The sequence below is a fragment of the Eleutherodactylus coqui genome, chromosome 8 (genome assembly GCF_035609145.1).
Source record: "Eleutherodactylus coqui strain aEleCoq1 chromosome 8, aEleCoq1.hap1, whole genome shotgun sequence".
Lineage (NCBI taxonomy): Eukaryota > Metazoa > Chordata > Amphibia > Anura > Eleutherodactylidae > Eleutherodactylus > Eleutherodactylus coqui.
The window spans coordinates 34,902,579-34,924,149 of record NC_089844.1 but is presented as its reverse complement, the minus strand read 5'-3'; the positions used below and the strand labels follow the sequence as shown (position 1 = coordinate 34,924,149).

Here is a 21,571-nt window from a genome sequence, read left to right as displayed (position 1 = left end):
TTTCCTAGGGGGCTTTCTCTTTCTGCCATTATACAATAGCACCATCTACTGGCTAAACCAGTATTGCGGTGTGGGATATGATGGAGAGGCCCCTGACAGCAGAGCGACCAGTAATCTACAGTAAGAATACCCTGCTGGACATCTTCAGACATTGGAGCTGTACAGCCTTCAATCAGAATGTCTTTAGACGTCAGACAGTGGATTGGAAAAGGTTAAGATACCTTTGCACGGGCCAATAGTCGCTTGAATAATTGCTCAAATGAGTGATTTCAGGCAACTGCCGGCCCGTGTACACAGGGCCCCCGACAGGGCCCTGAGCGAGAAGTTGCTCAGTTGTCGCTAGCCGTTGCGTTTCAGGTTGCTCCAACGGAACGCCAGCCTGTTTACAGTGGATGGCCGGAACGATCCCCAGCCCGTTCCGGGTCCATTCACTTAAAGGACTATCCCTTCCATGTAATGCACAGGAGTGATAGTTGCTGGATCGGCTGACAGCCGCACCGTGTAGAGATAACTTTATTCTCTGCCTCCTCTTCTTGATAACCTACCAGAGGCAGATGGAAGGGAGTAACACTTGCCTGCAGGTTAGGACTACACCGAGTTTGTTTGTTGTCTGTAACTATAGCATTAGATACAATAGTTCAGCCTCGGAGCTGTATGCACTAAATGCTAATTTTTATTCTTTTTCGTCAAGACTATTTGCAAATGTACCTTTATGCTTAATTGGTCCGTCTTACTGATATCTTGTGTTTTCTTTTGCAGCGCTGCAAAGACCGTCTAAACTCTTTAGCCATCTCTGTCATGAACCTATGGCCGGGCATTAAGCTGCGAGTGACTGAAGGCTGGGATGAGGACGGTCATCATTCTGATGAATCCTTACATTACGAGGGGCGAGCGGTGGACATCACCACCTCCGACAGGGACCGCAATAAATACGGGATGTTGGCCCGGCTGGCTGTGGAAGCTGGATTTGACTGGGTGTTCTATGAATCTAAAGCGCATATCCACTGCTCTGTGAAGTCAGGTAAGAACATTGCTTTATATACCATTACACCTTATAGCATAAGACATCTTCAATGTCCTTCTTTGTGTCCACTGATTTATGTCCATTCTTCTTAACAACGGCTCTACCAACCGCAATAACCTCTTTTGTACAATTTTTGAGCAAGGTCTATTGTTGAAAGTTGTATCCCGACCAAAAAGGCAGATGATATGACGGTTATGGGTCTCTTGATAAGAAGGGCCTGGCCTCTTCTACTTTTGGTGACACTCTCATAATGCTTGCTTGCTATCAGTGGAGGCAGTTCAATGCATAGACAGGGCCATGTAAATCCAGATGCTGTGGGCTCCCCCCAGTGGTGGTTAGAGGCAGCCATAGTTTTACCAGGTATCTTATAGGGGATATGATGAGGATGTCAAACTTTTATTAAAGGCTTATATGCTGTTCTGGAGCTCACAGTTTGAAGAGTCCAACTCATATTAACTTCAACATTTTCAGGACTTTGCCTCTCTAGGGGTCTCAATAACCTAAGAGATGAAAAGGGCTGTCAACAACTCCACTATTTCCAAAACTTGAGAGTAAACCAGCTCTACGATGGTGCCCCATTTAGATCTTTATTATTGGCCCTCCTTCTTGTAAACCCAGACAGTGCATTCATTTTGGTAGTACTGACTGATCCGATGATCTATAGTGTCATTCAGTGCTTCAGATCTGTGTAGCAGTGTCTTTTGATATATAGTATATGCCTCCTATTGGGGTACCTCACATACCCATTTAATGTCACCCTCTCTGTATCCTTTGTGAATGAGCAGTGCATGATGGGACTACTCCTAAAATCACCTGCACCACCTGCCTAAAGCTGTTATGTGAAGTCCTTTTTCAAAATCTATTGTTGGTAACTTTTTACAGCCAGTTTAGGTATTTCAGGCTGATAGGATTAATTAATATTGACAATTGAATCCAAGTATTTGTCATATGTAGTCAGACTTTTTAAAAGGCACCCCCGTTCCTGCTCTGATTGATATAAAAAACCTCTGGTCAGCTCTTTGTAACTCCCAAACAGTAATGTTAAAGAACACATCCACCCAAACTTGTCCTTGCCCTCCCAAGATAAAGGTGCAAGGGGCAACAAAGACAACTGCTACGAATAGAATTTCTAGAAAACTATGTAAAAGGGCTTGTCCTCTTTAGAAAACCCTTTTACAAACCTTTCAAGAGAATTTTGGGTTAATAGTCATGGAGATCCCCTTTTGAGGACTCCACGGAGAAGAGGAATGTCAGTGCATTAAACAACCAGCTTGTTGATTTGAATAGTAACTATGTCATACTTCAGTTCCCCTGTAGAGGCGCTGCAGGAAAATATAACATTTGCTGCCAGGTTAGCCTACAAATCAGAGTGGATCCTATTAGTGGCATACCCTAGGATCTACTTAGCATCAAGGGGCTCTTTGAGGTTCCATTCTAAAACTGACAACCCCAGTACTAACTGTCCCTGTAGTATAATAATCAACTCCTATGACTAATGGGGGTTGACCATTACACTAATGAATGACTAATGGTGCGGTATACTTTAAGATGGAATGTTTGAGCTCTACAGGGTATTTTTCTCATCAAAAGTGGACATGATGAGTGCCTGCTGTAGATCTGGCAATCTTTGTAGAGTTTAGGGCTTTTAACATGGCCCAATAATCAGGCACGAATGTTCCTTTTTACCCCATTGTCAGGCCATGCAAACTTGCTAATGCTCAATGAGCAGATGCTTGTTTGTCGGCTGATTGGCTCACCTATGCTCAGGGGCCGGCTGCTCATCCCCTCGTATGAACAGGGTGATGTGCAGCCGGCCAATGATTTGCTCATGTGAAACACAATGTCATGCTCATTGTCAGTCAGTGCACATCCCATGGGCAGACGATGCAGAAGGATCCCTACTGCAGCATATCTTTCATTGCATGTAATTGCCATTAAATTAAGGGAGGTCTCTCCCTGGATACTTTCCCGATACTGTACCCGCTGTCAGACTAAGTTGTTTATCTCTTATTGATCCAGGTTAAAGCATGTCTTCTTAGAATAGAAGCCCAATAATCAATCAATACTGCACTTTTCTTTGGAGGACTAGTAAATCAAACGCGCTCTAATTGCAAATGCGCTAAAAATAAAAGATGCAAGAGGGAGTCACTCATCAAAAGTTCTCTGGAGCAGCATAGGACTATAAAGATTATAGCTGCATGAAATGAGAGCAGCTCATTGGTTGGAATATTTAATTGGGATGGGGTTGGTTACAACATTTATGGAGGAAATATATATATTTGAAGCAATCACATGGTTAAACAAAGGTGTTATGGGTAAACTTCAGTCATATGGTCCATGAAGATCCTGCCTTAGAGTGATTCACAAACCACCAGCTATGTGTATTTTAGGACAATTTGTAAAAGTTGTGCCCAGTGGTCTTAAGTGGTACTGCATTTTTTATACTGTTTCCAATTTGGGCGCTGCATGGAAAAGACATGGGGGAGTCCAAAGCAGTTTATTGGTTACAATATGTATATCAATTAAAAGGATGAGTCCAGGGGTGTTGCACCCCAGCCCTAGAATCTTAGGGGGCGTATAAAGTTTCTCTTCCCCATATAAGTTGATTGGGGCCCACAACTTCATGTTACACCTTTGGATGATTCCCAGCTATAAGATATGTACAAGGATTTGGAACAATTACAAGCTACATGCAAAGGATCTGTTAGCAACATTCCACATATGACAATCCCATAGCTCACACAAAATCCTGCCCTAGATTAGTTATCAAACTAAAACGGTGTGATCTATGTTCAGCTGTAAAAGCTGCACCCTGGTGGTCATAAATGGTACTGCAATTTTTTTACACTATGCATTTCATGAACGTGTCTTAATTTTGCTTCCTTCTACATTCCGTCTAATTCTAAATACTTTAAATCGTTGCTGTAAGAGGATTCATGCAAAGTAGTTCCTACTAAAGGAAGCAAAAAGAATTTCACCCCCGAAATTCCTTCAGGCAGCAGCTGAATCCAGGAGCTTTCTGTGCTGTGTTCTTCGTGGAAACCCTGTTATTACACGTCTTGTCATTGCCGTGCCTCACTTGCTCACTTTTAATGCCCATTTGCCTTGAGATTTCCTTTGTAAAATTAAAAAACAAACATTCCACACAAATATTTGCAGTTTGATCTGGCAGAGTTTGTACATAGCTCACTAGACCGTTCTAGATGTTTGCATAATGCGCTATACCCCCCGGGGTTTGACACTGGGCCGTCGTACAGCCAGAGGTGAATATTGGCATCGGCGCTACTGTTATGTTTTTGGATTGCAGTCCACATGTTAAAAATCTATATAAATTCTGCCAAGGAGAAACGAGAAAAAAAAAATGACACTTTGTAACAATTTTTTGAAAGCAAAAAGTTTTGAATTCCAGATGAAGTTTTCTGCAAGATTTACTATAGGTCTAAGAGCTGACAATCCAATGTGTGAATGACGTGTGCTATGGGACTTACAGGAATGGTGTGTTGAGAATGAAGCTTCCCGACAGTCTCGGCTTTGGGTACCCGATAGTTTCGATCTTTTTTTTTTTTAATGGTGCTCGTCACAGGGGTTCATGGTTGAAGATGGTCCCCTTTGCCTTGGTAAGTATTATTTGTTTCAATGTCTTTATATATTTTTGGTTACGACCAGCTGACTGTGGGTGGTTTATGGCGCTCTCTGTGTTTTCTCGACAGATCATCAGGCAAATGGAAATCCACAGATTGCTCCTCAGGACCGGGCCTGGAAATCTTCTCTCGACAAGAGTAGACCGGAAGAAGGTCAGGATCCATACTCTGTATGGAGAACACAGGGGGCTGCAGATGTGCAAGCAGAAGGGGGGAACGACCCTTGGAGCAACCTGATAAGGTAAGGTGATCAGGTGGTCTGAGTGATACCCTTCTAATTCCAAACTGAATTCTCAAACATATCATCCGTACTATTTAAAGGGACTTTTTAAAGAGACACCAAACATAGATAAGCATGCCAACAGAAAACATGCCGATTGTCAGCTATCAGTAGTTTCTGCAAAGTCTCCTAACTGATAGTTTTACAGGAATGTGCTAATGAAGTGGCAGAATTTACACCTTGGTTGTCCCCATGTTTTTGATGACCTACTGAGAAGGGGCGTGGCTTAAAGTGGTTGGCCATCTTACACACAAAACATAGTTGGAGAGGTTTGCAACTTAATAATGTGTTAAGCCTCTTTTACACGGGTCAACCGTCGGGTCCGACGGCTGTCCCAGCGATGATCGCTTCTGTGTTTTTTTACACGCAGTCATTGATAGATGAACGGCTGCCAGTTCAAACAGAATGATGTAGCAGCAGACTAATGATGATTTACCGCTGATTGGTCTGTCGCTGCATGCGTTCACACGCCACAATTATCGTGCACACTGCTCGATCTAACAAGCGATTTGCACGATAATCGTCTTGTGTAAATGGGGCTTAATTTAAAGCAATTCTGCACCTTTGTGTCTTTTCTTAGACTCTGCAAGCTCAGCATCTTCATGCTAGAGCGGTCAGCTGCATTGTCGCCATCAGCACCTCCCATGTTCTATGCTCTGCAGCTAGTACTATAACTAAATCAGATTGGGCGGATTATCTCCCCATTGAACTTAAAGTACGCTGGACCTGGCATTGGCCCTGGCTCTAAAATAATTCTTTACTTTTGCAAATGGGGTAGATGCATAGGCATGATGCCCCTAAAGAGTTAAAAGTTATAACCACCTTTACAACCATTTTTTATTTTCAACGTGCCAATGCATCTAAAGTGAAAAATGAGGTAACTTTGCAAAAGGTGTTAATTAAAAATGTACCATTGTTTAGGGTCTACAGATCTCTGCAGATCAATGCTTCTCCATGGTAACAGACAGCAAAGGAACACTGTGTAGTCTGATCCTGCAGTCACACCTTCTATCAGTTTCCAGTGCTATGCTAACATACACTGAGTGGGTTACTAAGAAGTAGGGGACTGATGAAAGAATGTATGACTGCAGGATCAGACTACACAGGGCATGTTTGTAGTCTGTTACCATGGAGACACATAGATCTGCATAGCAGCGGTATAGAGAAAATAATAGAAAATTTGGAATTCAGACCCTTTGCAAAGTTACTTAATTCTTAATTTTAGATGCATGGGCACAATAAAAAAATGAGAATGTGGACACATTAAATCAGTAGATAGTGTGAGCGGTTGTAAGCGGTGTCAGCCAATTAGCTGGACTGCCTACCGAATTCCAGAATGAAGGGGCAACAGCGCTCATTACAGAACCAGGCATAGGAATCACCAACACAATGCATTTTTAGATGCACCATTGTAATTAACAATGTTGTATCATGTATGCAGGAAGATAAATAGTGCAATTCCCCTTTAAATCTCTTAAAGGTGTATTACTTCTTAGTGACACAAAATATTAACAGACGTGACATGTGATGCCATTCATTATACGTAAAAAAATAAAAATCACAATGACTGCAGCTCCTCTGTGCTCAAGTATTCCCATGACAACACTTCCTGCCTGTCTTACAGTCTTGCTTATCCTAGTAAGAGGGACACCATGTTGATCCAAATCATCATCCACATGAATATGCACATATATACACCTGCATAACTGCTAGTATACATGTCAGGATGTGGTTAGTTATGTAGATTTGGACTCACCTCTTGTACACCACTTCAGGTGGAATTTTGAACAAAGCATTTGCATAGTTAAATAGCACATCAAATGCTAAATAAATTGTCCTAGAGCAGTTATCTACAGCCCACGGCACTCCAAATGTTGCAAAACTACAACTCTCAATATGCCCTGACAGACTGCGGCTTGCACTGCTCGCTGGAAGCTGTGGTTATGCAATTACTGGAGGTTGTAGGTCACTGCAAATTGTGCATTCATTGTACTATATACACTTTAGTACCAAGTCCACCTGTCCAGTTCCAAGTCATTGGAAACTTATGTCACTGAAGTTCAAGGTTCCTTGGAAATAACGGTGTGAAGGTAACAGATACACGCAGGCTGTAAATGCTTGACATACTGTAACCCAAAAACATGTGGCAATCATTAAAGTGGTCATATACCTCCTAAGTGCTGACATAACCAAGTCATCTACATTGGAAGTAACTGGTGAGCATAAGAGGTGTTAGCTGTAAGTTGTTATACCAGGAGAGATGCAAACAGTTATTACTTACTACTGATGCCATGATTGAGGAACATATATGAGGTCTAAACTCCATAGCACTGGAGACCATGCGAGGTCTAAACTCCATAGCACTGGAGACCATGCGAGGTCTAAACTCCATAGCACTGGAGACCATGCGAGGTCGAAGCTCCATAGCACTGGAGACCATGCGAGGTCTAAGCTCCATAGCACTGGAGACCATGCGAGGTCTAAGCTCCATAGCACTGGAGACCATGCGAGGTCTAAGCTCCATAGCACTGGAGACCATGCGAGGTCTAAGCTCCATAGCACTGGAGACCATGCGAGGTCTAAACTCCATAGCACTGGAGACCATGCGAGGTCTAAACTCCATAGCACTGGAGACCATGCGAGGTCTAAGCTCCATAGCACTGGAGACCATGCGAGGTCTAAACTCCATAGCACTGGAGACCATGCAAGGTCTAAACTCCATAGCACTGGAGACCATGAGAGGTCTAAACTCCATAGCACTGGAGACCATGCGAGGTCTAAACTCCATAGCACTGGAGACCATGCAAGGTCTAAACCCCATAGCACTGGAGACCATGGAAGGTCTAAACCCCATAGCACTGGAGACCATGCAAGGTCTAAACTCCATAGCACTGGAGACCATGCGAGGTCTAAACTCCATAGCACTGGAGACCATGCGAGGTCTAAACTCTATAGCACTGGAGTCCGTGCGAGGTCTAAACTCCATAGCACTGGAGACCATGCGAGGTCTAAACTCCATAGCACTGGAGACCATGCGAGGTCTAAACTCCATAGCACTGGAGACCATGCGAGGTCTAAACCCCATAGCACTGGAGACCATGCGAGGTCTAAACCCCATAGCACTGGAGACCATGCGAGGTCTAAACTCCATAGCACTGGAGACCATGCGAGGTCTAAACTCTATAGCACTGGAGTCCATGCAAGGTCTAAACTCCATAGCACTGGAGACCATGCGAGGTCTAAACTCCATAGCACTGGAGACCATGCGAGGTCTAAACTCCATAGCACTGGAGACCATGCGAGGTCTAAACCCCATAGCACTGGAGACCATGCGAGGTCTAAACCCCATAGCACTGGAGACCATGCGAGGTCTAAACTCCATAGCACTGGAGACCATGCGAGGTCTAAACTCTATAGCACTGGAGTCCATGCAAGGTCTAAACTCCATAGCACTGGAGACCATGCGAGGTCTAAACTCCATAGCACTGCAGACCATATGAGGTCTAAACTCCATAGCATTGAAGATCATACAAGGTCTAAGTTTCATTGCTCTGGAGACCATGCATGGTCTAATCTTTGTTGCACTGGAGACCATGTAAGATTAAAAAGGGATATCTAGCCATTTAAAATTTGTTAGAAAACACTAAATCTGCTTTAAAATAATGAAAGTAGTAAAACTCAGCTTACTGATTCCCCAACGGGTCCCATTCTATTGCTTCCTAGGTCAGACACCAGTCTCTATACTCCCTAGTTCCTGTTGATACAGATATGCGACTGCTGCAACCAATCACTGGCTGCAGCACTGACGTTCTACAGCCAGCAGTTAGCAGCAGCGCATCACATGTCTAGATCCAGGATAGCCAATACTTTGCTGTAGTGGTCGCACGGCTGTGTCATTGAGGACCAGGAAGTACAGAGACTGGTGGGAAACTTGGAAAGCATCAGAATAGGTAAAGTGGAATATTGATAAGGAGAGTGTTAGTTCTTTCATTATTTCACAGTATTCTGAGTATTAAAAAAATAAATAAATAAGAGCCTGGACAATCCCTTTAAAAGAAATATTCCCCACCACTGTGGACCAAGCATTCAAAATACTCATAGCTGCACTGTATGACCATCATTCATGAGAAGTTCGTTGTTCACGATTGCATTGTTATTAAGGAATGTAGTGACTTTAAACCCATTGCCAGTATTGATACTTTCTACTAAGCAGTTTCACTCACCGGCACTCAGCTTTTGAGAACCGCCCTATTACCTTAGAATGAGCTTCAGAGCACTTTCAGGAAATATGAATTCATGAAAGGACAGAGTGAATTGTAAGGATGCAGTGAACTAAAATGTAGTACTAGGGAACATTCGGGAATTGTCTGCCTGGTGGGATAGCCATTTATTTTCTTTTGTTTACTTCTAGGGCACATGCAGCTGAGGAATTAGGATCTACAAGCTTCAAAGAACAGAAACAGAAGAAGAAAAAAGGAGAAAGAAAGTATAAAAAGGAAAAGAAAGGGAAAACTCTGGTAGGGGCTGAGAGAAGAGTGAAAAAGAGGAAAAATGAAGGAAAAAACACAAGTGACAAAACATCACGGAAAGGAAGGAAGGAAGGAAAGGGAAGGGTGACAAAGGAGAATTGAAGAGAAGAAAATGTTGATTGACAAGGCTGGAGAAAGTCAGTGGTGGAATAGTGCAAAGACAAGGGGAAAAGAAGCAAGTGAACTGGGAGACTGTACCTTCCAAATCCAGGGCACCGCTATGGGCACTGCTATGGCCCCAAACAAGCACAAACCTAGGAGACAAGGAACAAAATGTTTCATAGAAACAGCAAGGACATAAAAGAAGAATAATCACTGGATATGTGAGAAAATATGAAGGATAATATGAAGCTAAATGTAACTGATCGACCAATGGAAATCAGCATAATATTGTATGTTAACTTATACATTCACATATATACCAGGCCAGTCATTTCTAGAAAATACTGCTGAGCTATTGTAGAACTTATTTCAGTGTAGTGGACTCGCTCAGTTCACTTGTAACAAAAAATGAAATTCCGTGTGAATGGTACAACAAGGCAGCTTCTAGCCATATTGTGAAGGCATCTCGAAGCAATTGTCACATTGCTCTAGCTGAAAAAAATTGTGAAAAATCGCATAGAAAAGTAGTCAAGGTGGAACTGTTAGTTAAAACATGCATATTGTATGCTGATTAAAACGAGGACCCCATGGTGAATCACCCGATATGTATAAATTTTAGTTTTTTACTTTTGTATTTTTCCTCTATAAATGTGTATTTTGTTCCGTTTTAAAGACACAGACTCTATATATACAGATACTATGATATTTATGCCTTTGCACAAATTAATATATTGAACAATTACTGTGCAACCAGGGGATGCATTAGCATTCATAATAAGGTAAAGATAGAGTACTTAAAAAAGGGGCATCTCTAGGATATGCCATATAGTTCTAAGAGGTGGAAGTCCAACATTAGAACTTTTTCCCAAAGCAATTTTAATGATAGGGCTAAGGAAACCATGCACCAGGCCCCATCTTTGGTGAGGTGTTGCTTGATAATGATATGCGCAGTGCTAATCAGATTTAGAGGAGGTAAGCAGAGGCTGGTTTCTGAAGAACGACTTTGTCAGGCACTTGGCAAATGTCTGAGGTGTTTTATTGGCACCTGTGGTAGGCAATCTGGGAGACATGCGAAGCACTGTATGGACCATCTGTGGTTGGCACTCTGGAAAGCATCTCTATGGCTGGCCCTGTGGAGGAGGTGAGGGTATCTGTGGCAAGCACACATGATAGGGGATTACTGGAGTAAAAAAGGCAAAGAAAATTTCCCCAGAACGATACAAATGGCTTAATTTTGTGCGCCACATTAGTTTTGTTCTAGCCAGAGAAGGGTACTTCACCATTGCAATTGGCCTGTAAGATGTAGGGGCCAGCCCAGGTTTCCTGAAACGGTCATACACAGCTTGGGATTGGAACGCATAGTCTCGTGATGGTCTACTTTGGATTGACCAACTGGGAAACGAGTTAGGTGAGGCAAAAGTGAATGTCTTTTACTTGTAGTTCTTAAATGGCAACATTGCAAATCACAAACTCTATGGGGTGGCAGAGGCCAGCACTAGGGTCACTTGGGCCATGGTTTCTTTATTCAGGCAGTCCTCTCAACTTTTTGTCACAGCGTGGCACTCTGCGGGCATTCATTCATGCCCCTCCAAGCACTTTTTTTCTAGCAGGGTACTAGATGACTCTGCTCACACACTGCCATCACTCTCCAGGGATATCTCCACAATGGTCTGGAATTGCAGCTTGCCTCTTGTCACTACACTCACACAGCCACTGCTCATGACTCTTATTGGCTGCAGTCACACATCCACTGCACATGTTTCTCATATCAACCCACGAACAACTCGTTTACATAAGAAACAATTGCTACACATGGCATTCCCTAATTCAGACACTCCCACACCTCATCACAGACTGTACTTTACCCAATGTTGGTTTACGCCATAACAGTATGCTTAGTTATCACAGTTAAAAAAAAACAAAAACACAGTTCAATAAACAAAAACATCAAAATGTCACCACATTTACTTGGCACCCATACACACCCATGCACATATGAGCAAAACCAAAAAGGGGTCCAAAATGTCTGTGTGCCCTTACAGGCCCACCATAAAATGTCTTTGCCCAGTCCTATTGGCAGGGGACCAGTGTCCCCATTATAGGAGGGACTCCCACATATCAGACATTTATGGCATATCCTAGGGACTTCAGGAGCCACTTCTGATAGATGTGTGCAGAAGATTTGACACGACGCCTGAATAAATTTCAGCGCTAATCATATTAAGTGTGGAACTGCAATAAGAAAACTGTGAGATTGATGAAAGGGCATTAGTGAGATTTGTTTTACGTTTACGTCTTCTGTAGTCATTGTCCCGGTCGTGATGAATGTCCGTTTGTTTTTGCGAGTCTGAAGGTGAAATTGGCCATTGATAGAAATCCCATAAGTGATATGATAGTGTCCATCCTTGTGCTGTGAGAAAAGAGGGTCTCAGGGGCGTAACAATAGGTGATGCAGGGGATACGGTTGCATCCGGGCCCGGGAGCCTTAGGGGGCCCATAAGACCTCTCTTCTCCATATAGGAAGCCCAGTACTATGAATAAAGCATTACAGTTGGGGGCCCTGTTACAGGTTTTGCATTGGGGCCCAGAAGCTTCAAGTTACGCCTCTAGAGGGTCCCCTAGTGAAATTCACATGGGCCTCCTGCATGGTATAGTTGCTCATTTGGCCACCCATGACTCCTTCCTTTAACCCTGTGTGCCCGCTGCCTGTACCACCCTTGCTATTCCCCTTCCCATCATAACTATTCTCTCCCATGCAAGATAGGATAGTAATAAAGTAGCCATTTCTAAAGCAACGTTGTCAAAATGTATCCTAAAGTCCTGGAAACGTTCTTTATGGTTTACATTGTATCTTGTGACAATGCAAGTTCTGGGATTTGAACCGTGTGTCATGGGAGTCCAGAGACTGTGCAATATTAACTCTTTCAGGTCCTTCTTTTCATCAGCACATAATATAAAAATACATGTGATTAAAAGGGGATGATGTCATGAAGACAATCCCACATCTGCCGCAGTGACCTGCTGTTTGCCATGGTTTGGCTATACATTTCTGCCGACCCTTCAAATAAATGGGTCACTCTGTGATAAATGGACAGCTGGGTCGTCAAGAAGGGGCCACTCTCTGCTCTGACTCATAGAGGGTCCCAAACAGGGTGCAACAGCAGGCAGGGCAGAAGATGCAGTTGCATCTGTGCTTGGAGGAGCCCCAAAAGTCCCACTGTCACATCCGAGGAAATCTGACTGTAAAGGCTCGTTCACATCAGCGTTTTTGTGTCCGTTCTGTTATTCCATCAAAGCTGAAAAAAAAACCTATATATATATATATATATATGTATATATGTATATATATATATATATATATATAATTAGTTCCGTTTTATTTCTCATGGGATTTTCTGAGCTTCAGTTCTGCAAATGAAAAATCGAGTGTAAATGGGATGACAATGGATAGAAATGGTCCATTTTTTCACATCTGTCTAAGAGATACATAAAAAAAAATGGAAACTAGTTTCTGATTGGCTCCATTTTAATTCTATTTTTCTGCGCATTTCATTTAAAAAAAACCAAAAATGGATTATTTAAAAACGAAAAGCAAAACCTAGGTGTGAACGAGCCCTAAATAATGAGGCCTGCTGCAGATTTTGCATTGTGGGTGAGGAGCTCCAGTTACACCCCCCCCCTCCCCCACTAATGAAGTTCACGCGCCACAATAGGACATGTATATGATCAGCGATCGTCTTGATGAGCGGCCCCTTTAACTTCTTTCCATGCCCCTTCTACTTTGTGATTGTCAATGTGAGCCTGCGGGGCACTTACTGAACAATTTATCTAAAGAGCTAATTTATTACTGTATTTTTTTATTTCCGTACAGAGTCGTTTTTGGTACTTCGGTGATTGTAGAGTGTATATTTTGCTTCTGTGAAATTGTACAATATATTTAAAATAAACTGATCTGTGAGAATCTGAACGTTGTTGATGATTTTAATCGGACGTGATTGATGTTTTTGGAGCTGGGATAATGAGATTATGTTCAAATGTATTCCTAATTGATCAAGAAACAAGAAGACTGTATGTGCAACTACAGTGCATCTTAAATCGAGGGAGCTCGGATATGAGGAGCTGTTAGTTGCACCCTCACACTCACAAAATCACTTTTTGAGGGCCGTCCAGTTCTTGGTGAGGTCACTGTTGTGCCAGATTTAATCCCCTTCTTGCTGACGGTCTCCACTGTGCCCATGGTACATGTAATGCCTTGGAGATGCTTTGGTCTCTTGTCCTGACAGACAACTTCCAACAATCAGGTCCCTTTGATGTTCTGTAAGATCATTATGGACCAACTAACTTTATATATGGGGGATATCGGAATCCCTGTAAATAATCGCTGCCGTGCTGACTACTGTCTATCAAGAGTAGAATTGTGATTGGGGATGAGGCTGTGTTCAGAATGGATGGATAGATGCATGGATAGGTAGATGGATACTGGGATGGGCTTTCTACTGGGTTGTCTATGGTGTCATAAAATGCATTTTTGGTCAATGAAAAATGGCGCAAATCAAACCAAGTTTACCAACACAGTGCACTTGGCATCATACATCTGGTGCAGCGCCCTAGGCACGTTGGACACATTCCTCTTTTTCACATCGCCTCATGGCTCCCTATATCTCAGCTTCTGTGATCCCCGTGTGAGCGGGAGGGCAGTCGGATACTGGAGGTAACTAATGGTAGTCAAAAGAACGCGCCCCCCCCTCCTTCGGCAAAGAGCTGAGCAAGAGACTGTGGGTCATACAAATCTCTGACTAGTATAAAATGGATTTGGGCACACCGCAGTCACATGACCTGTGCAGATGTGTGAAGCGAGGGTACCCCAGTTTTGCGGGCACCTGTGTTTATGACATTATTAGGATGGCATTCTGTGTTAGCATTCTCTGGCATACAATGAGTTAAAAGTATTTGCGGCTGAGAATATAAAATGGCTAAAAACCTCCAAGTGTAAAATAACATTTTTTCCCTATCAGTCATTATTTTCATGTTCCATTCCATCAGGTTATACAATACAATCCGGATCTCTCAGTTACAAGCAGAGGGGCGCATGAGCCAGAGGTGTAGAGACGGGGTCAGATCAGGAACCACCCAACTACCCGATAGGGATAAAATGTAGCTCTATCTATCAAATCGATCCAATGGATCTGCTCCCACTAGATCAGATTAACCCCGTCCTGAAATACTCAGTGCTGCTGGCATCCTTGCCCACTTCACCATGTCACCCAGTCTGATCTTCTTCTTGCCTCTCCACTCTCCCCCTCACATCATGATATCACCTCTCTGACGTGTAGTCCCACCCGGAGTGGATCCGTGACCTCATCTCCTGAAATCCTCTGCACTGCTGATACTCCGCTAGTATATGAGCGGGCACCCAAGAGAAATAGGAGTTGTCTACTGGTGGGCAGGGCATTACTAGTAGAGGCTTCTGTTGGTAGGCAAGTGTCCGCAGAATCCTTCTGAGGCGGGATGCCAGCTGTCGTTTTTGGGGAAGGTTGCGGTCGGCTCCAGTGATTTTTTTTTTTCCCACCAAATTGTTTAGTTTTTCACCTATTTTGTGATGGCTTATTAATACGAACACAGTGCAGCTGGGAAATTGGGTTTCCGTTTTTACCCTCAAAGCACTTGTGGAAAAAGTTGCACAGAGCGAGATTGGGTGAAATAGTCAGCGCTGTGTGGCAGTGCGTTGTCACGATGGAGGAACCAGTTATCTGTTTGCCCACACAGCGATGAGTGTTACGCCATTTTTGGCAATAGATGACATGACCCCTTCGCCTCACCCTCCGTATTGAACTGATCTCGCTCTGTGCAGCTTTTTATTTCACTAGTGCTTTGAAAGTAAAAAAGGAAACTAAATTTCAGAGCCGCACGCTGTTCGTATGAATCCGCCATCACAAAATAGGCGAAAAACTGAACTCGTTGAAAAATAAAAATAAAACAAATCACCGGAGCCGAACGCAACTGTAGGCTGGCGTACCGTCTCAGAAGCGATCCACGGACATTCAGCTAGCAAGAGAAGCCTCTACTAGTAACGTCCCACCCACCAGAAGACGACTCCTGTTTCTTTTGGGTACCCCCTCGCACGTCAGGCTGCAGCCTCCCACTAATTCCAATACCCTCCTCATGTCGTCACCTCCCCTGTCACATGCAGCGCTGTCCTCACATGAGTAGTCAGCACCCTTTGCCCTTAAGTAATAAATTCCTTCTACAGGTCTAAGATGCAGGTAAATCTAGAGAGAATTAGACTGCCTTACCGCAGCTGAAGGCCACAACTACTTTTTTTCCAGAAATAGCGCCAAACCTGTCCACAGGTTGTATGTGTTATTGCTGCCAAATCCCATTCACTTTAATACACGAGGGTAGCTCTCAAACTATTGCCCCCCCCATCTTATTATGTTGGTACACGACATCAGAAGCGGATGTTGGCGGTACGGCAATAGGAGGTTGACGTGGGAGACCAGCCATGCACAGCCGACACACCATGAATGAAGAGCGACCCAATCAGCGTGAATTGGCAGATAACGACCAGGGACCTCAATACGTTGGAATCAATGAGATGACAATTCGCGTAGATGAGCCGATCACAACTCTTCATCTCATGGTGTGACAGCTGTGCATGGCTGTCCGGAACATCGCCCATCTTTGACATTGCTGTTAAAACGCGTCACCTACCGCCTCACCGTGCCGACATCCACTGTTTGCTCTCAGCAAGCGCCAACAAATGTCAACGGGGGCAATTTTTTCCACCTTGAGGAATTGAATGACACACCTTTGCTTTCTGCGCACTTTCAGGTCACACGCCATTTTGTCAGACTGCCTTCCTGCTGCCATCTGTCGCACGGCAGCAACATTTACCGGATATTGGCAAAAAGTTCAAACTATATTGCCATACCGCCAGCACAACTCCTCAGAGCTGAAATTCCTACCATGACTCGTGGACAGATGTGGCGCTGCTTCTGGGAGAAAGTAACCTCTTGCAAGAATCCCGCAAAACGTATGAGATATGAGAAAAAATGGAAATAGTGCCCCCACGTTGATAGGTTGTATTTGGTATTGCAGCTCAGCCCTATTAACATCAATAAGACTGTCTTGGTAATTCATACAGTAAACAATGGGTCTGTGACCGGGCGAGGGTTAAGTAGAGCATAGCGCAGTGGGACGGAGGTGAGCGCCATCACGTTGTAACATATCCGGTATACTTGAGACAATGGACTTCTAAATGTACGATTTTTGCATATCTGGATTTTTTTTTAGCAATTAGTGGTTAATGATTAAACACGGCTCTCCTGACACGGTGCAGGAGCGAGCTGGTCCCGGCAGGTCTCGTCCTGTCCACACCCCTCGCTGTGCTTCGTATTGTCAATGACAGAGCAGGAAACACTGCAGAAACTGCCGGAACCATAACCTGGCCTCAACATATTTAGTGGCTTCTTAAAGGTTGAAAACATTTCCTTTAGGCTAGCGGCACACTGGCGGTAATTGCGAGTTGCACCCAAGTCATTCTGGCACAACTAGCATTGGACAGCAGTCCATTGGATATCCGGTATACAGGGACACCACATTCACATGCATTGGCAAGAATGGATGGGAATAGGACATGGCATGAGTTTTCACGTGGTCCACTAGTCCAGATGACAAAACGTCCATGTCTATGGCCTCATAGGCTATAATGAGGTTCTATGCCATGCATGGAATTACATTGTTAGCACATGGCACCATAATACTCCAAGTGTGCACCTTGTCTTAGTAACAGCTCAACTTCCTCAAGATCAGCATCCCCTCCAACGGCCCAATAACACAAAATAGGCCATCCACACGTATGCAGATTTTTCACATTCTTGTGTACCACCACAAGAGCGAGCCGAGCTACCGTCCCCCCTTCCTTTCCAAACGATAGCACTATTCTCTACTTTCCCAATGGTAATGGCTATCCTCACCCTTTTCCAATGGCAGCATCCACTGTTTCCCCTTTCTTTACTAATGGCACCAGCCACCATCCCCACCACTCACCAATGGCAACAACTACCATCCCCACTGCTCCCCAATGGTGGCAGCCACACTCATCTGCCTTACCCAACAGCAGCATTTAGTGTTCCCCCTTATTTTCCCAACATCGGAGGCCACCACTTTTCTCCCCTTTTCCAACAGTAGTGGCCACCTCTCACTCCTTTCCTTTGTCAACAGCGGAAACCACTCTTCTCCCCCTTTCCCAAAGCTAGCAGCAATCATTACCCCCACTTTCCCAACAGCAGCAGCCACCATTCCCTTTACTTCCCCAATGACCCCTTCCCAACAGCGACAGCCGCCATTTCTTCACCTTCTCCAAACATTGGCCGCCACTGTTCATCTCTCTTTTCCCAACAGCAGCAGCCACCGTTCTCTGCCCCCTTCCTCAATGGCGACGACCACTGTTTCTCCCCTCTTCCTCCAAAAGGGGCAGCCACTGTCCCGCCCAATGGTGACATAGTCCTTCCATTATAGTCTTAGTGATAGTTCTTCCATAGCAGAGGCAGCGATAGTTCCCTTAGAAGTGTCAGCTACAGGTTCTAAGGAATAAAAGCAGCCACTGTGCCAGCATGACTGATAGCTAATGCCCCCTGTGCCAACCACAGTTCCTTATAAGCACCAGTGTTCCCCTTCATGCCAGCCTGTCTCCATAATTTTTATCCACTGTCCCCATATGTGCTAGCCATTATTTCCACACAGTGGACGGCTTCCATTGAATTGAAATTACAGATAGGTTGCGGATTCTGCGTTATCGCTAGGCGATGACACGGGAAAAGCGGGGTTTAGGAAAAAAAAAACATTTGTAGTGCGCATGTCAGATGGCGAGCCGTCTGGACCATATGCAGCGCAGAAAAAGAAAAGAAATAACAGGTACGCGGGGTCGCTGGCTAGGCACAGGGCCAGATTCTGGTGTGGAATCGTGCAACCGTAATTGGACCTGGTCATGTGCAGCCGGCCTTATGCTACAATTACACCAGCGAGCGCGATATAACGCTTGTCAATGCGTGTTTTATCCACGGATGCAAGTTTTTTTTCATGCAAAACCGCCTCGCATCGCTTCAGTGAAATTCTGATCCTCACACGCAATAGAGGACCGCAAGTATTTCCATTGATTTAATTGGTTGTGAGTGCCATGTGATGTCTTTAACCCCTTAAGGACCAGGCTGTTTTGTACCTTAAGGACCAGATACTTTTTAGGGATTTAACCCATGTGGTGGTTTAGCTGTCCTATTTTTTTCCTTAAGCTACCAAAATTATTTTTGCTGCATTTTTTCCCCATGACATATAAGGCTATTTTTTTCACTGACTTTTTTTTTCAGTTTTTCAGTTTTATTGGGGGTAAATAGTTAAAAAAATGATTTTCTTATCATTTATAGTTTAAAAAAAAAAAAAAAAAATTGTATATCTATGCTTAAATAAAGTATGGGAACGGGTTCCTCATTTTGTTTCGGACGCTTTGATATATAGTATGTATAGTTTTGGATTACAGGGTATATACGGCGACGGTTTTGGTTGGCGTCAGCTTTGGCTTATTTTCTTTCTTATGTATATATTTTTATTTTATTCTGTAATTTTGTTTTACTTATTTATGTAATTATTATTGTTTTACTATCTATGTCCACCATGACGTCATATAAGACCTCTGGAGGACATTCACATATTTTTTGTTTTTTTTATTTGACACTTTCACACTGTAGCATCCATAGGAGCTCCTGTTACAGGAAAAAAACATCCCCTGTAGTGACAATAGTCGTGAATAGAGCTGATCAGGGCCTTATAGGACCCTGTAGCTCTGCTGTGCCAGGCAAAACCCCGCGGTCACATGACTGCCGTCTAGCGTGGTAGAAGAAATACTTTCACTTTTTAGTACATCGTGCTCATTGAGCGCTGTGTACTAAGGGAAAGGAGAAGGCAAAAACCCCTTCTGCCTTCTCCTTCGGGTTTTCAATTATGATTCACAGCTGACAACTCGTCCTGCTTCTGCTTGATTGCTTTAATTCCCCGCTTTGTTTTTACAATCGGCTGGGATTAAAGCCCAGGACCAAGCGCCATATTCACACTCGTGTGTATGTAGCCTAATTTCAGAATAAATATCTTCTCTCTTACAGAGCTCCAAATTTCCTGCATAGACAGAGATACATGCTGGAATTATGTCTGCCTGCAGTCACCACTAGGGGGGAGCTGTGGAGATCACTACATTAACCCCTTGAGTGGCACGCCCGGAAAAGTTCCGTGACGAGCTCCACTGCTCATAGCAACATAGCCCGGAAGATTTCCGGGCTATGTATCACTATGGGAGCTGCAGAGCACAATGCCACAAGCTGTGACAGTGTGCTCTGCCTGCACAGTCCCACAGAGAACAAAGCAAGGGCTTTGAAAAACCAGCAGAAGATATTGCCGACATGTCGGCAATGTCCTGCTTTGTTTACAGGTTGCCATAGAGACCATCGGCTTGTCAGAAGCAAGCCGATGGTCTCTGTGGCAGTGAGAGCTGGTTGTTAGCTGTCAGAGGACAGCTAGGTACCAGCTCTTACAGCAGAGATCAGAGAAAACCTCCGATCTCTGCTGTGTTAACCCTTTACATGCTGTAGTCTATGTGACTGCAGCATGTAAAGGGCTGTCACTGCAGCATGTAAAGGGCTGTCACCATCGGACCCCTGGAATGTGATCAGGGGTCCTGATGGGTCCCTGTGGAAGTCCCCTAAAGGGACAAAAAAAAAGAAAAATTTTAAAAAAAATAAAAAAAAAAAAAAAGGAAAAAAATTAAAAAAAAAATAAAAAAAACACTTGTCTCCCTTTACTTTGTAAAAAATCAAAAATACAATCACACATGTGGTATCCGTGTGCGTCGTAATGACCCAGAGAAGGAAGTTAATACATTATTTAACCCCTTAATGACATGGCCCCTTTTTTCTTTTTTCCCCATTTCTTTTTTTCCTCCCCCCTGTTTAAAAAATCACAACTTGTCCCGCAAAAAACAAGACATATGGCCATGTCAATGGAAAAATGAAAAAGTTATGGCTCTTGAGACGCAACTGCAAAACTAGTTGAAATTCAATGATTAGACCATTTTAAAAAAACCTGCCCTGGTGGGCACGACAGGGTGGTAGGAAACCTGCCACTCAAGGGGTTAACCAGTGAGCGCCCCCTGGCAGGCACTACAGCTAGAATAATATCTATCTCTAGCACTGTGTGCAGGGGATTGGAGCTCTGTATCAGACACATCATTACTATGGATTTCGGGGAATTGAATAAAGGACGCTGCAGTAGGTTTGACCCTTTTTATAGTAGAAGGAAGGATAAGAGGCAGCGATGATGTAAGTCCAGATAAAAGGCTGTTATCAGTATCAAGGTGGCGAGCAGGAAATCATGGCCATTATTGACCAAATCCCAAGAAGGCGGGGGGAGCAGAATGAGGAGGTTACACAGGGACAGAAGGTCCGGGGAAGGAAAGAGTGAACAGGAGGACAAGGTAGCATAAGACAGAGGTGAGAGAAGAGCGGAGGAGAACGCTGGCCCCCGAAAAGCAGACGACTGCCAGGCTGCTCCCCTTCGTGGTTACCAGCAGCATCTTAAACCCACATCCCCAGACCACAGAGAACACACAGAGCCGCCCAGCAAAACAAGACGGATATTAAAAATAATCACAGTTAGGTCCTCGGAAAAGTTCAAAACGACCTGATCACCTATATTTAAACCAAAAGCAAACAGGGGTTTGAGGCCGGGAGGCGGGTGTGTCCAGGGGGTGCCGGGGAGGGTCCGCTCAAAGAAGACCTTTTACTTGCCAGAGGGCTATAGAGACAGAGATGACAACTCATTATATGAGTGTAGAGCTAGTCTATATAAGTGGTACCAGGGCAGCAAATACATGGATATGAGAGAGATATGAGATAGATATGAGATAGATAGATAGAGAGATATGAGAGATAGATGATAGATAGATAGAGAG

The 21,571-nt window shown here is 43.9% G+C and overlaps 1 protein-coding gene across 2 annotated transcripts in view; it reads left to right on the top strand.

Moving 5' to 3' along the window:
• Window positions 1–21,571, top strand: part of IHH (Indian hedgehog signaling molecule) — a 72,003-nt gene that overhangs the window by 44,935 nt on the left and 5,497 nt on the right. The window contains exons 2-4 of one of the 2 annotated variants that reach the window (XM_066575490.1): window positions 760–1,021; window positions 4,735–4,906; window positions 9,357–12,893. In XM_066575490.1, the coding sequence (XP_066431587.1) occupies window positions 760–1,021; window positions 4,735–4,906; window positions 9,357–9,576 (654 nt within the window). In that variant the 3' untranslated portion in view covers window positions 9,577–12,893. Of the gene's footprint in view, window positions 1–759; window positions 1,022–4,734; window positions 4,907–9,356; window positions 12,894–21,571 lie in introns of those variants that run through there. The other variant, XM_066575489.1, reaches the window with a different exon arrangement.